Below are 15453 nucleotides of genomic sequence, written 5' to 3'. Positions count from 1 at the left end.
ATTTAGCGGTGCTCAGTAAGCGGTCAGGGCCCGAGACAGATGGGACAGCCGGCCACTTTGCAGCCACAGTGTAAAACTCAAGCCGGCTCACCTTAGAGCAGTCCGACAAAGAAAACAAGAAACTCAGAAACAGGGAAGAAAAAACCCACAACTCCTTGAGTGAGAGAGCCACAGCTTTTTTAGTTTTCTGGCATACCGAACTTTAGTAAAACTGGAAACCTCAGACAGAGACGGACGTTTGCAGAAACTGAATTAAGGTAAAGTAAAGCTTTTGTTTTTGCTTATTTGTCATTGACTTTATGTGTGTCTGCCATTGAAAAATTATGTGTATTATGTGCATATATAAAATACTGAACAAAGCTAAATCATATACATTTAGATTAGTAACATATGGAAAAAATGAAATTGTAAAATGAATACTGAATTATTTCAGTTTTCTAGATTTCATATTAAAAATATGTCTTATTGTCAGCCTATTCTGATTAAATTAATTCAACAACTGTACTTACGATGGAGATGGAAAATCAAGCATGTTAATCTGTCAGTCTTGGTTTTCACAATTGTTTGGCCTGTCAATCTTTCATATTCCACTATGTATAATTTATCAATACAGAATAGAGAAGCCATATTTTCCACATGAATAATATAGTAAAGTGTGTGTGTGTGTGTGTGTGTGTGTGTGTGTGTGTGTGTGTGTGTGTGTGTGTGTGTGTGTGTGTGTGTGTGTGTGTGTGTGTATGTGTGTGGGTGAACAGGACTCAGTTAGTTAGGTGGTTGCTTGCTGCTGTGAAATGCAGCCCTTGAGGATTAAAAATAACAACAGCTGGCCTGCAGGACGCCATGACGGAAAGAAAGTCGTACTGTCACGTACCTTTATAAACACATACATGTTCGCACACCTTTACATACAACACCTGGCCACTTTATACAAACAAAATGTAAACAAAGTTGGTGGTAACAATAGTTCAAACAGCAGTGTTGAATGAATTTCAATTAATAGACTATAAATAATACATCAACATGTGCAAACATTAGGCTATCATGTTATAGTGGAAAGTTTCTGTAGTCATAAAGTAGTTATAAAGTTTACAAGAGGGCAGTAATGGGTCTCATACTGTATACACACATTCACACACACTCCTGCACGTCTCCCACACTGAGGTGTGTTTTCTCAGAGATGTGATCTGTTGGTCGGTGGGCTTACAGACACAATATTAATGTTTCACCAATGTGAGGTATGTCAGACCAAACACTTTCTCTGAATTTATAGCGAGGGATTCTCTCCACAGGTTACTGTCGAGTTTTACTTTTTTCATTTCGTTTCTGCTAGTTAAAGTCAAATGCATGAACAGGGTCGTAAAGTCATAAAGTAGCCCATTTATACAGTAAATGGAAAAAGGAAATTGTGCCTGGGAATCATAAAACACATTAACATTATCAGATGATAAATAAAAAAGCCAATAGTTTAAAAAGCAGATAGTTTAAAAACAGCCAATAGTGATGGTTGATATATACTGTCAGTCAAAAGAGAACAGATAAATGCAATGAATTTGAGCTTTGCGGATAGAAAATATAAAGAAACATCACTGCACTGGAAAAAATTATGTGTTAATTTTTTACACATTGTGTGTGTCATGCCATTTAAGGCGTTATTTCATGTTAAAATAAATGAAAGGGCCAACACAAGTTGTGTTAAAAAAATTTATGGGAGTAACGCGTTACAAAGTAATTCCGTTACTGTAATTCCACTACTTTTAGCGGTAATTAACCTGTAACGAAGTATTTTTTTAAAATCAAGTAACGCAGTTACAATTACTGAAATTTAAATGAGTTGGTTACTCACGTTACTCTATTTTGTGAAAAATAAACACTTGCAGACAAGACATTTCTGATCTAATGTCGCAGGACCGTGTTGGGCGGCACAATAAATAATAACACAGAAGGTGTGTTAGTTTAGGGACAACACATTAAAAGTCCTGCGATGTTAGATCAGAAATGTCTTGTCTGCAAGTGTTCATTTTTCACAAAATAGAGTAACGTGAGTAACCAACTCATTTAAATTTCAGTAATTGTAACTGCGTTACTTGATTTAAAAAAAAACCTACTCATTACCGCTAAAAGTAGTGGAATTACAGTAACAGAAGTACTTTGTAGCGTTACTCCCATCACTGTTTTTAACACAACTTGTGTTGGCCCTTTCATTTATTTTAACATGAAATTATGCCTTAAATGGCATGACACACACAATGTGTAAAAATTAACACATCATTTTTTGCAGTGTGGTTTAATGTTCAATATTAATGGTCATTATATGAATGAATAACATTCAGAAAATATAATCTTCAGAATTTATTTAATGCAAGTTAATATAAACACCAAACTATCGGCCGATATAAGTTTAAATAATCTGTTATCAGTTTTGGTGGAAAAAAAATTAATATCGGTGCCGTGCATCCCTATTTGTTTTATAGTTTACCTAACAATGCTAAGCAGAATAAGAATATTAGTTTTTTATATTCAGCCTCAGAACTGCATGGTTATGGCCAAAAGTTGTATACAGATATAGAAAACCAGGAGATATCAAAATTTAGTGTCATGCAGTATAATATGAAGTTTAGGTGGGTTATCAAAGGCAGAATAGGTCCTTCACAACCGATGATGTCCTGTGTACAGTGTGATTGTTGACTGAAAGACTATAATGTAAAGCAGATGAAAGATAACATGGCCAAATGTATTTGTAAATGTCAACAGTTTTTAATCATTTTTGACTGAGAAATGAGCAGTTTTTTGTTTATGTATTTTTTTCTTTCTTTTGGTATTATGAAAACCTGTTTGAAAAATTTTCCTACGGAATTATGTTCATATCTGTGACCCTGGACATAAACCTAAGGGTAATTTTTTTAAATTGAGATGTATACATCATTCGAAAGCTGAATGAAAAGATTGATATATGGTTTGTTAGGATAGGACAATATTTGGCAGAGATTTCGAGATACAATTCTGAGGGTGCAAAAATGAAAATATTGAAAAAAAAAACGCCTTTAAAGTTATCCAAATTAAGTCCCTAACAACATGTTACTTATGATAAATAGATTTGTGATATAGTTACTTGTTACATGCATAAAATATCTTTACTTTATTTCCTAATGATTTTATCATTAAAAACATGATAATTTTGACCCATACAATGTATTGTTTGATATTACTACAAATATACCCATGTAACTCGTTTTGGTCCAGTGGTCCAAAAATACTGTCTGCCTGCGACGCAAGGCAGCTGGAACTTAACTGGAAATGTCAGATTATTGAAAAATGTAAAATACTGCAGGGATGAACAATAAATAAATACATAAAAAAGAAAAGATTGAGAACATTGAAGAAGATCCTGACATATGAGGGAATGAGAGAGATAAGGGGAGCAGCAGTATTTAAATGGCAGTCATGCCTTGTTAGGCCTCATGATAAGCTTTTGTTAATGCTGGACAGCTGTAACCAAAGTATGTTACCCTGAGTCATTGTACGACAACTGCCCATGAGCTGTTTCTATTGTGTGTTTATACTAGTTTGTTCTGTAGTGTAGGAAATCTAAAATCAGTTATGATTATGAACATTTTGCTGATAAAATATTAATATGTGAATATGAATCGGATATTGTTCAGTATTTTTAGATACAGTTTAGCTACATTTCTGACCCTTTTTTTGCATTTTACTTGTGTATTGGTGCAGGATGCAGGACGGAGGCTGGAATGACACAGTCCCCCTTTCTCTGCTGAGAGACCCCCTGGAGGGCACGGCTTCGGGAACATCTCTTGACGGCGTGGCTTACTTTGACCCTATGGCAGACATGGAAAGTGGGGACGGGGACTTTCCAGAACTTTCTGCTTTCCTGAGCCAAGACGAGATCAACCTCAGTTTGGACTTAGCCCAAAAGGCCATGAGTGACGCAGGAGACCCAGATGACCTAGATGAACCCCCAGTCCCCACAGAGCACCTTCCCCTTTACTCAGAAACCAAAGACCACACCCTCCCAGAATCAGTGTCAACTGAAACGTCTCGGTCAGCCGATACGACATCAGGTAAAGTCACATCCAATCAGAACGTGCAACTCAGCAGGCCTAGTCAGCAAGCAATGCCTGCACCTGAATCACCCGAAAAGTTTTTCTGCCAAAAGTCCAACACACCAGTATATAAGCAAGACCGTCCCCGGCTAGTCCACGGAGGTCTGGAGCTCAACGATCGAGCCGCCTCGGCCACCGAGTTCTGCAGCCGAGCTGCCACCTTCATCGAGGAGCTCTCATCCATCTTCAAAGGCTCCACACGTGTGGATCACCAAGGTGATGAGGACACTTCTTCGCCCGACAGCGGCTACTTGTCTCCAAAGAGCCACCGGCTGGGTGTACAACAAGCTCAGCCACCTTCATCATCTTCTTCCTCTTCAGAGCCCCACCAGGACCAGGCTGGTGTTGGGTCAGATATGGCTGATCTTCCGGGGCGAGAGGATAGTCTAGATGGGCCCAAGGCTCCTCCACGCTTCACCCAGAAACTAAAGAGTCAGGAAGTGGCGGAGGGTAGTCCTATTCGTCTGGAATGCCGGGTGACTGGGAACCCACTTCCGTTAGTCAGGTACGATTATTATCATTTTAAGCAACTCGGATGGTTAACGACCATTGTGCTGTTCATGCTAATATGCGATTTTTTGATATACGATTGCATTGTTTTCTTAAATCCATCATCTTTAATAGATTTTATCCAAGCAAACATGGAATATTAGCATTGGTTGTGATCTTGTTTACTGTTGCACCAACAAAAATACAAGCTTGTGTGATATATTTAACCAAGAGAGAAAGAGAAATATGAGGTGAGAAACAGGCTGTGTATTTTTTTTAAATATAGCCTATAAATAAGTCCTGCTTGCTTTTAGATGGCATACCTGCTGTGTGGTTCACTGTATGAATGAGATCACATTTTGGCGAACGTTATGAAGCAACTCCCGCTCGATGATTCTGAAATTTGATCTTTTTCCTGCCAATACTGGAAAGTTAAGAAACAATCTGATGCTATTTTTAGAGAATCTGTTGCGAGCCAGTACGGCCCTGGTGGGCTGCCAAACTTCCACTGGACTCTTTCTTCTGAACGGAAGTGATTCCTTAATTAATGTTGTGAAATCTCTAAATGATTCCCGCAAATTATATGGAGTAAAAAAATCAAAGTTTATCCGAAGGAACACAAGTATAGGCCCTTATCAAACTCTCTGGGAATTTACGATCACTAGCCATCTTGGAACCGTTCTTTTGTTGATGGTTTAAACAGGAAAATGAGCAACTCAGATGTCTTCCAGCAGTCGGGATCATGTGATGAATTCCTGATTTTTCTCTTGGGGTTTGCAAGGATTAAAATCCATCACTGGCATTTAAGATGAATGTTTTACAATGTGCTATAGGCAAAGAGATCAGAGTTTTTGTGTGGTTTTATTACCTACCAGATTAATGTGCAGCTCCTGTTTGGGGGGGGGGTATTACTTTCATTTAGCAGATACATTTTATGCATTTAATGCACCACTGGATTTAAATTCAATATCTGATATATCATGCAACCATGTTATCTGAGTCACATCTGTCTCAAGCAAGCACATCTTGTGCAAGTTAGTTGCTAAAGTTTGGTCCAGAACAAAATGTGACCCTGGATCACAAAATCAGTTTTCCAAGCTTTCCATTGATGTATGATTTGTTAGGATAGGACAATATTTGGCTGAGATACAACTATTATCTTTAATCTGAGTGTGCAAAAAATTCAAAATATTGAGAAAGTCGCCTTTAAAGTGGTCAAAATAAAGTCCTTAGCAACACATATTACCAATGATAAATACTTTTTTATATTTATGGTAATATATTTACCAAATATTTTGGCCCATAAAATGTATAGGCTATTGCTACAAATATAGGCCTACTGGTGCGATCCAGTGTCACATATCAATAATTATTCTCAATAGAAAATATAAACTAGCCTCACAAGCACCACTAACTGTTCCTGTTTAATGCATTTTTTAACCATTGTTTAACATTATGTTATAAATCATAGTCATGTGTAGTGTGCCAACAGTCTAAAGTCTGGATACACTGCAGTATTTTTGCACTCCTAAGATCATTACATTATCACACTGTGCGAAATGGAGTGTTTTATACGACAAGCATAGACTGTACATTGATGACACCTATGCTGCGTCCGAAACCGCCTACTTAGGCAAAAAGCAGTAGTATGTCCGAATTCATAGGCCTTTTCTCAATGTCAAGGATACTTCCTTGGTAGGACTGGTCATTCCAAGTCACTTCCTTCAGAGGTTAGGCGAGGCTCCTCTTTATAATTTGGAGAACACGTAAATGGAACAGGCTAGCAAGTGCATGTCATTGCGTCATTAGGTCAGTGCAAATGTGTGCTTTCGGCGCTGCGCGCATAGGGTTGTGGGTGATTTGAGAGCACGAAGGATACACATATTCATCCTTTACTGTATATGGGATATTTTTCGAAAGAAGGACTCAGTCCTTGGTTGCAATTCCGAGGATCCTGGACATTGGAACAGTCCTTCGACGGATGTCGATGACATAGCATCCTCGAAATTCTGGCTTCTGAGGATCCTTCCTTGACATTGAGAAACAGCCATAGTATTCCAAAAACAATAGGCGAAAAGCAGCCGGATGACCTACTACTTCCGGTTATATTTTGAAGTGAATATTTTTATAATATATCGGGTTGAAAAACCCCCTAGGAGAAAAAAACCCAGACTTTTTAGCCGGGGAAGTAAAAAAGTCCTAGGAGGGAAAAACCCTTGGGAGATATATTTATATATACATTGAAACGGATAAGGAGATTAAGCGGAGATTAAGCAGGTTCCGCCGGTGGTCGTTGGTCAGGCATCAGTTGGGCATCACGTTGAAGGACAGCCAGTGGATCAGAGGTGTGCCGACTTTCACATTTACCGGAACTGGGTCTGTTTGGCGGATGTAGTACGTCCAAATCTCATTCATACTACCAGGATTCATACTATACATTACCTACTGTTTTAATGGTCAGTAAGTAGGTACTTCATCTCATTCAGTACGTACTGTACAGTATGCGGTTTTCGGCACACGTTAGCGCAACGTCACCCGCATGCGCTACGGTAAACAAATACCGGTACACAGCTTGTAGCAGCAAACACACGCACACAGTATACCGGTATTTGTTGATCATGCTGAATTTCTGACACTGTCAGAAAACTATTGTAGGCTATCTTTGGATGCAAGACCGGGAAAACGGCTGTCTTTGAACCTCTCTCACTGTACGGCATATTGTAGGATCACCAATAATGAGCCAAGATTACAGAAATTGCGATGATTGTTTCACAATGGCAATTTTTTGGCTGGGACAGCATTTTTTAAGTGAATGCTTACTACTAAAACGATATTAATAAAGTAGTAAAACATCAACAGCAATACATGAAAAGCTTTGAAGCTGGTTTGAATTTTCAAGTTTACATATTTAACTTAGAGCTGTGATCAACAGTTTATAGAGTTTTTAGCCTAAATCGGATTGTTATTGCGAACCCATATTTTCTTCTGGAACACAAAACGAGATGTTAGGCCCCATTTACTTTTATTGCATGAAAAATAAAATCCCTTTTTTCCTTTTTTCCTACAGAAGTAATTTAAATGTGTATTTTTGAGAGACCTAAACAGTCTAGATTGAATAAACACAGAGCTTTATGTTGGATAGGTTGGCCTTATGTTTTCCAACACAGCAACAGAAGGATTGAAGTCAGACAGGAGAGATGGATTTCGGTCCATGTGATGGGTTACATAATAAAAGGAAATAGAAACACACTTTTTTTGTTAACGGACATGGTGGTTGTACACTGGAACTGCAAAGCCTCTTCTTTCTTTCTCTCTCGCTCTCACCATGACCGGGCCTCATCCTGTCAATATAAATAGTCCTCAGGCCGGCATGGAGGAGCCAAGCTCTGGAATGCCGGCCATTCCATGACTTGACACTTTCCACACGGCAGTATTTTCCCCATCTTTCTACACCTTCTTAGGGAATATGTAGGTGTTGGAAAAAGAGTGAGACCACCGTGTCAGAGAGATATAGACATCCATAACAGCTTAACCTGATATAGATTGCACTAAAATATTCTGGATTGTTTCAACCCACGCCACGGTTGGGTCAAATAGTTTATGGACATGTTTTAAGTTGATTTAAACCAGCGGTTGCGTTCATCTGCATTTCTGAAACAATTAACGTTGCATGTGTTATTTATCGGACAGACTGTATGATTTTCAGCCTCTAGATGGGAGTGTTGCATTTCAAGTTCAAATCAGGTTGTGCAATCTCACAGACAAGATTGAATTTATTTTCCCTGAAACCTGCACCTCTCTGAACACAGCGTATACTACAGACACACCCTTTATAAATACTGCAGTGATTACATACAGGTGTCACATAACCCAGGGTTATATTTATTGTGACATGTTTCTCATAGTTGGCATACACTGGCTGAAGGTAGAAGAGATAGCTTGAAGTTTCTGGAGACATGAAGGCGGCCGCTCAAATTTAGACTTAACGTTCAGAGATCAAGGAATCGCGTTGGAAAAAAACTATAGTTAAACTACAATACATGACCAAAAAGTAACAAATTAGTATTCATGTTTATTCTTTCTGAGCTATTTTCCAATTTATTATAATTTGATCTTGGGAACAGACTGTAATTTTTGCAGAAAATCACATTCTTTTGTTTTTAGCCTTTTAAATGTTGAAATCACTGTATTGAAATGCTATGCATCTTATGCAAGCTGTTGTTTAGACAAGCTTTTGTACAGTGGATCCCATATTTTCAATATGATGAGTGGGAAAGGGTGTATTTGTGACCAAATACAGAGTAAGGCTAGTTTGTGTCACATCCAGATCCATGATCTCACTCCAGTTTCTCTACACATATGGAGTAAAAATGAAAACTGTGATGAAAGTAAACACAGTGTGGCTCTGGTCTTTATCTTAAACAGCAGACAGTGGTTTATATAAACAGACTGATGGATTCAGAGATGTTTTCCATCCCTTGCTTTACTCAGATACAAACATATTCTTGCCTTTATTTTGCTGATCGGCTGCTTAAAGAACAAATGGCACGGAGGGACTGAATTGACATTTAAAATTGTGAAAGTCAACCATATAGTTTTATTGTACAATAAAATAGCTTGGATATTCAGATACACTGTAAAAAAGTCTTTAAACCTGCTAAACCTGGTTGCCATAAAATTTGAGTTAATTTAATGCATGTAATCCATTCATATATTGTGGACTAACAGTTTACTTAATGAAAAGATACAAACATATTTGGTTACATCAAATGCTCTTAATCACACAAATCTCTCATCCTATTTCACTTTCCTCACTTTCACACAGTCATGGGTGTGAACGCATTCTCACGCACCCTTTTGAAATCAAATCATGTGTGAAAAATCAGCTCCAGTTTTCTTCTGCATCTACTAAATCTGTAATGACATCATCTGCATGTGTCAGCCCGCTGTCTGTGCTCACATCAGAGCTGACTGATATCATTTAAATCAGTGACCTAATGCAACTTCCAGACTCCTGTAGGTGTTGTTTATTACACGTTCAGCCTTTACCATTGGCCCGTGACTGACTGCTGTCTAATCAAATCTTAATGTTTTTTATCCTTTATTTCAGTTGAGAGGATATCTTGTGGAGCTTCTCTGTTCTTGGTGCTGTCTTTTCATCTTAATTCCTCTGTGTAAAGACCAACATTGGTGGTCACCACAATATGTCTCAACTAGTTTTCTTTTCTTAACCAGCATGAATTTCAACCAGCTTAGTGAACACCATGGCTAGTGTAGTGTTAGACTTGTACCACACCTGCCTGGACCAAGTTGGTCTTTTTTAAAGGCTTTTACTCAGTAACATGTACAAACTTTACTGCTTATTTGCCACTTGGAACTGTCACGGCTGGTACACAAGGAAGACGAAGGAAAACCCAAACGCAGACTAAAATGAAGAATACTTTAATACGTACAAACAGACAGAACAAAAACACCCACGAGGGGGTAAAACATAACAATAAACAGACACGAGAACTAACTAACTGTGAGGATTTAAACCAGGAAATGAATCCAAATGCAGACAGACTACAAAATAATAATTTATTGACAAACAGGGGAAAAACAAAGACCCACGAGGGGGTAAAACAGGACAAGATCACACTACACTAAACTAACATAAAACTAAACATGAATCAACATTTAACTACAAACAACAAACTAGACTGAATGTACTGATACTCACAAAAATACAAGACTCTGGAACACGACAGGGAATGTAACAAGACGAACGCGCACTGGACAACAAACACAAGGACTCTTAAATAGGGAGAAAGTAAATTACATACACCTGGAAAATAATCACGAGTAAGGGATCGGGGAAAAAGTGACGAGACCTGGGAAATGTGTGGTCAGAAAAAACCAATACAAAAACCACACATTTCCCACATAAAACATGGTACTGCCAGGACCCCGAACACAAAGACTAGATGTAATAAAACAGATGATTTCGGACGGATCCTGACAGTAGCCCCCCCTTAAAGAGCGGCTACTAGACGCTCCTCAAGGGGAACACTAAACACGGGACAAAACAGACTGCATACAAGACATAACCCACGAAAACATAACAAAGACTAACAAGGGCAAACAGGAAAAAACTATGACAGGACTAAGGTGGGACAATAAAAATAACAAACAAGGGAGGGGGGGTGGGGGAACACAAGAGTTCAAAGGGGGTGGTCCAGGGTGGGAGGGTGGAAAAGGAGTCTGGGTAAACTTGGGGAGAGTACTGGACGGTTCATTGCCGAAAATGGCAAAATCTGGCTGGGGTGGCGCTGGCTGCGACCACGGCTGGGGGTGCGCTGGCTGCGGCCACGGCTGGGGGTGCGCTGGCGTCGAACACGGCTGGGGGTGCGCTGGCGTCGAACACGGCTGGGGGTGCGCTGGCGTCGAACACGGCTGGGGGTGCGCTGGCGTCTGCGTCGACGCCTCTGTGCGCTCCGGCGGCTGCGTCGACGGCTCTGTGCGCTCCGGCGGCTCTGTGCGCTCCGGCGGCTGCGTCGGCGGCTCTGTGCGCTCCGGCGGCTGCGTCGGCGGCTCTGGGCGCTCCGGCGGCTGCGTCGGCGGCTCTGGGCGCTCCGGCGGCTGCGTCGGCGGCTCTGGGCGCTCCGGCGGCTGCGTCGGCGGCTCTGGGCGCTCCGGCGGCTGCGTCGGCGGCTCTGGGCGCTCCGGCGGCTGCGTCGGCGGCTCTGGGCGCTCCGGCGGCTGCGTCGGCGGCTCTGGGCGCTCCGGCGGCTGCGTCGGCGGCTCTGGGCGCTCCGGCGGCTGCGCCGGCGGCTCTGGGCGCTCCGGCGGCTGCGCCGGCGGCTCTGGGCGCTCCGGCGGCTGCGCAAGATCCCCCTTCCTCCTGTTCTTCCTTCGAGGTCGCGGAGCAGAAAGTGGATGAGGTGGTGCTCTTAAGTCGGAGGAGGACCCCCCAGACGAAGACTCCCAGGAGATCCTCCTCTCACGCTTCCCTCGAAGGGACAGAGGTGGGGAGCGGCTCTCTGGAGCCGGAGGAGAAAGTTCAGGGTCGCCGAACCCCCACATCCCAACGGTTCTTCCCTCTCGGATGGACTGAAGTCGATGGGGTTCGGCGGTTCGGGTCGGGTTCCGCCTGACGTTGACTTCGGGTCCGCATACGAGCGGGTCATAAAACTCGTAACCCGACTCATATGCGGGACAGGAACCCCTTCCCCGTCTCGCCAGGCGAGTACCGGTGTACATGTCTGCTGGGTTCTTTGTTGGCGCGTTCGTAATGTGAGGATTTAAACCAGGAAATGAACCCAAATGCAGACAGACTACAAAATAATAATTTATTGACAAACAGGGGAAAAACAAAGACCCACGAGGGGGTAAAACAGGACAGGATCACACTACACTAAACTAACATAAAACTAAACATGAATCAACATTTAACTACAAACAACAAACTAGACTGAATGTACTGATACTCACAAAAATACAAGACTCTGGAACACGACAGGGAATGTAACAAGACGAACGCGCACTGGACAACAAACACAAGGACTCTTAAATAGGGAGAAAGTAAATTACATACACCTGGAAAATAATCACGAGTAAGGGATCGGGGAAAAAGTGACGAGACCTGGGAAATGTGTGGTCAGAAAAAACCAATACAAAAACCACACATTTCCCACATAAAACATGGTACTGCCAGGACCCCGAACACAAAGACTAGATGTAATAAAACAGATGATTTCGGACGGATCCTGACACTAACTACATAAACACTGGGAACACTAAACTACATAAACTCACACAGAATACCAGGAACAGGAACACACTCAGGGAAACTTGCAGGGAACACAGAAGAATACCAATGCACAGAGGACAGGACAGAAGGGTATTAAATAGGGAGTTCTAATAACATACACCTGGAGCTTAATCAAACATAAGGGAGCGGGAAACAATTCACGAACCCTGAGAGAAACGTGGACCGCGGAAGGGCATGTCACACAACTCTCTCAGGGCAGACACGTACTGTCACAACCTAATCTCTCAAACTCGGATAAGACAAGAAATTGAGAGATCAGGTCATGACAGTACCCTCCCCCTAAGGGCGGATACTAGACGCCCTCAGGAGGAGACACTAAACACAGGACCTAAAATGAGACAAAAACCAAGAAAACAGAGAAACCAAAATCAATGGTAAAACAGATAACATTATAACAGGGTTGGGATGGGTTAACAGAAACAATATACATGGAAGAGGAGGGGGAGTAACGGCAAAGTTTGAATAATGATAATCAGTCTGTGTCCTTACAGTCTTATGAGTCTTTTTGGTGGTATTGGTGACAGATGGAGAAGTCCGGGGGGAAGAACCAGAGTTCATGACAACGGAGGGGGCTGACGTGGGAACACAGGGGGCACAGGAAGCACAGGGGACTCAGGGACAGGGAGCACAGGGGGCACAGGAAACAAAGACTGAAACTGACAAGACGGTTCCGATCTGCCGGAAAGGGCGGATTCCTCTACGTCCATGGGACGCGCCGGCGACACAGGACGCGCCGGCGACACAGGACGCGCCGGCGACACAGGACGCGCCGGCGACACAGGACGCGCCGGCGACACAGGACGCGCCGGCGACACAGGACGCGCCGGCGACACAGGACGCGCCGGCGACACAGGACGCGCCGGCGACTCTGGAGACTTGGGGGAAGTTGATGGTACAGGCTGCACGGGAGAGGTGTTCTTCCTCCTCGTCTTCCGTCTGGGACGAGGAGCGGAAAGCGTCGGGGGAGTGGGAGACAGTACGGCCGGACCACCCAACTCCGAAGCTGAGCCACCCGACGCCGAGTCCCAGGAGGTATGTCTCTCACGTTTCCCCCTGAGACTGTCGGGTGGACAGGACACCGGTGGCAGAGACGAAAAGGGCCTTTCTGAGGAAAACACTCCCACTCGCCGACGCTCCGGGATGGTTGCCAGAGGGGCTGGAAAAGAGGTCCTTCCTCCCTGGAATGCCCCTCTGGCCGTGGCACCTCTCCACGCGTTGCTTCCCCCACGTCGAACCAGTCTAGTAACTCTAAATGCCTCATAATCAATATTGGGGTTGAGGTCCATAGTCCGCTGGGTTTTTAATTTGGCGTTGGTATTCTGTCACGGCTGGTACACAAGGAAGACAAAGGAAAACCCAAACGCAGACTAAAATGAAGAATACTTTAATTCGTACAAACAGACAGAACAAAAACACCCACGAGGGGGTAAAACATAACAATAAACAGACACGAGAACTAACTAATTACATAAACACTGGGAACACTAAACTACATAAACTCACACAGAATACCAGGAACAGGAACACACTCAGGGAAACTTGCAGGGAACACAGAAGAATACCAACGCACGGAGGACAGGACAGAAGGGTATTAAATAGGGAGTTCTAATAACATACACCTGGAGCTTAATCAAACATAAGGGAGCGGGAAACAATTCACGAACCCTGAGAGAAACGTGGACCGCGGAAGGGCATTTCACACAACTCTCTCAGGGCAGACACGTACTGTCACAACCTAATCTCTCAAACTCGGATAAGACAAGAAATAGAGAGATCAGGTCATGACAGTAACACTTAAAGCTGCTGTCTGTGCAATCTTTATCATCTTACATGAACAAAAAAATCTGTTGGGTAATTTCAAAGTAAGTTTGGTGTCATATTATTGTATAGTATTTTTTTATATAGTACTTAATATATAATATTTTTGCTGGATTGCCTAAGTCAACCTACTTTTAATTTAAATCTTGACATTTTATAATTCCCATAAAATTTCATTCTAAGGGTGCTTTCACGCCTGCCTTGTTTAGTTCAGTTGAATCGTACCAGAGTTCGATTGCTCAGTTGTTGCGGTTCGTTTGGGCAGGTGAGAATGCAGCAATCCAACTCCGGTGCGCACCAAAAGTGGACCAAACAAGCGGAGGCTTTCAAACGAACTCTAGAAAAGTTTGTTTGTGGTGAGAACACGATCCGAGATCTAACCGACCTAACTGCAATAGTACTGCGCATTTTGGACTAAACCACCTGCCGTAGTCAGCTGCGCAGTGCATTATTGGAAGAGGAAGTGTTTGTTGACAGTTAATGACAGATCACGGACATACCTGGAGTTGCGAGGAGGTGCGGGCGGAGCCTCAGAAATTTGGTGTCTTTGGTGTTTGTAGTGCATTAAAACGTTGTTTTCAAGCCGCATCTGGGATTCATTCTGGAAATGAAAGGTTTGTCTAGAGTGCTGTTTACAAACTATGTATAACAACCACGGACATAATTACAGCGCGCAGCCGTCTGTCCATGGTGTCTGCTGTATTTTCCTTCTTTTGTTTACTTCCAGGGTTCTGTTGGAATTTCGCGCACGTTGATTCTGACCAATCAAGAAGCAGTTTAGGAAATGTGTTCACATACATGTGGCCAATGAGTGATGTGGATCTTATCACATGACAGAATTTTGGTTCGTTTCAACTGGTGCGGATCCGAGCAATCAGTGTGGTGTGAAAAGGAACCAAAACTGCAAAAAAAGTTACAATGTATCATTTTTTGCTTTTGGTCCGGACCAAATTAACCAAACTGCAGATGTGAAAACACCCTAAACATGATAGTATCAACACAGATTAAAGGGACAGTAATTAGGATTTCCCCGCATTTAGTGGTGAAATTGTATTTTGCATTCAAACGAATAGTGCTCTCTAGCGCCTCGCTTTTCCAAATGTGTGTTGCATCTACGGTAGCCATTATGTAATCACAGATCTCCTTGTCCGTTTCAGCTGGTTCACGTGTTCTAAACGAAAATGTGTTGTGGAAATGCGTTGGTTGGCTAGTGCT

At 42.4% G+C, this 15453-nt stretch overlaps 1 protein-coding gene across 6 annotated transcripts in view; it reads left to right on the top strand.

Moving 5' to 3' along the window:
* Positions 1 to 15453, top strand: part of palld (palladin, cytoskeletal associated protein) — a 97767-nt gene continuing 82314 nt past the window's right edge. For all 6 annotated transcript variants that reach the window (XM_065257100.2, XM_065257101.2, XM_065257104.2 and 3 more), the window contains exons 1-2: positions 1 to 257; positions 3727 to 4623. In XM_065257100.2, coding sequence (XP_065113172.1) covers positions 3728 to 4623 — 896 coding nt within the window. In that variant the 5' untranslated portion in view covers positions 1 to 257; position 3727. The remainder of the gene's footprint in view (positions 258 to 3726; positions 4624 to 15453) is intronic.

Source organism: Paramisgurnus dabryanus, chromosome 12 (genome assembly GCF_030506205.2).
Source record: "Paramisgurnus dabryanus chromosome 12, PD_genome_1.1, whole genome shotgun sequence".
NCBI lineage: Eukaryota > Metazoa > Chordata > Actinopteri > Cypriniformes > Cobitidae > Paramisgurnus > Paramisgurnus dabryanus.
The sequence above is the reverse complement of the archived record's forward strand: the minus strand, read 5'-3'. Positions and strand labels throughout refer to the sequence as shown.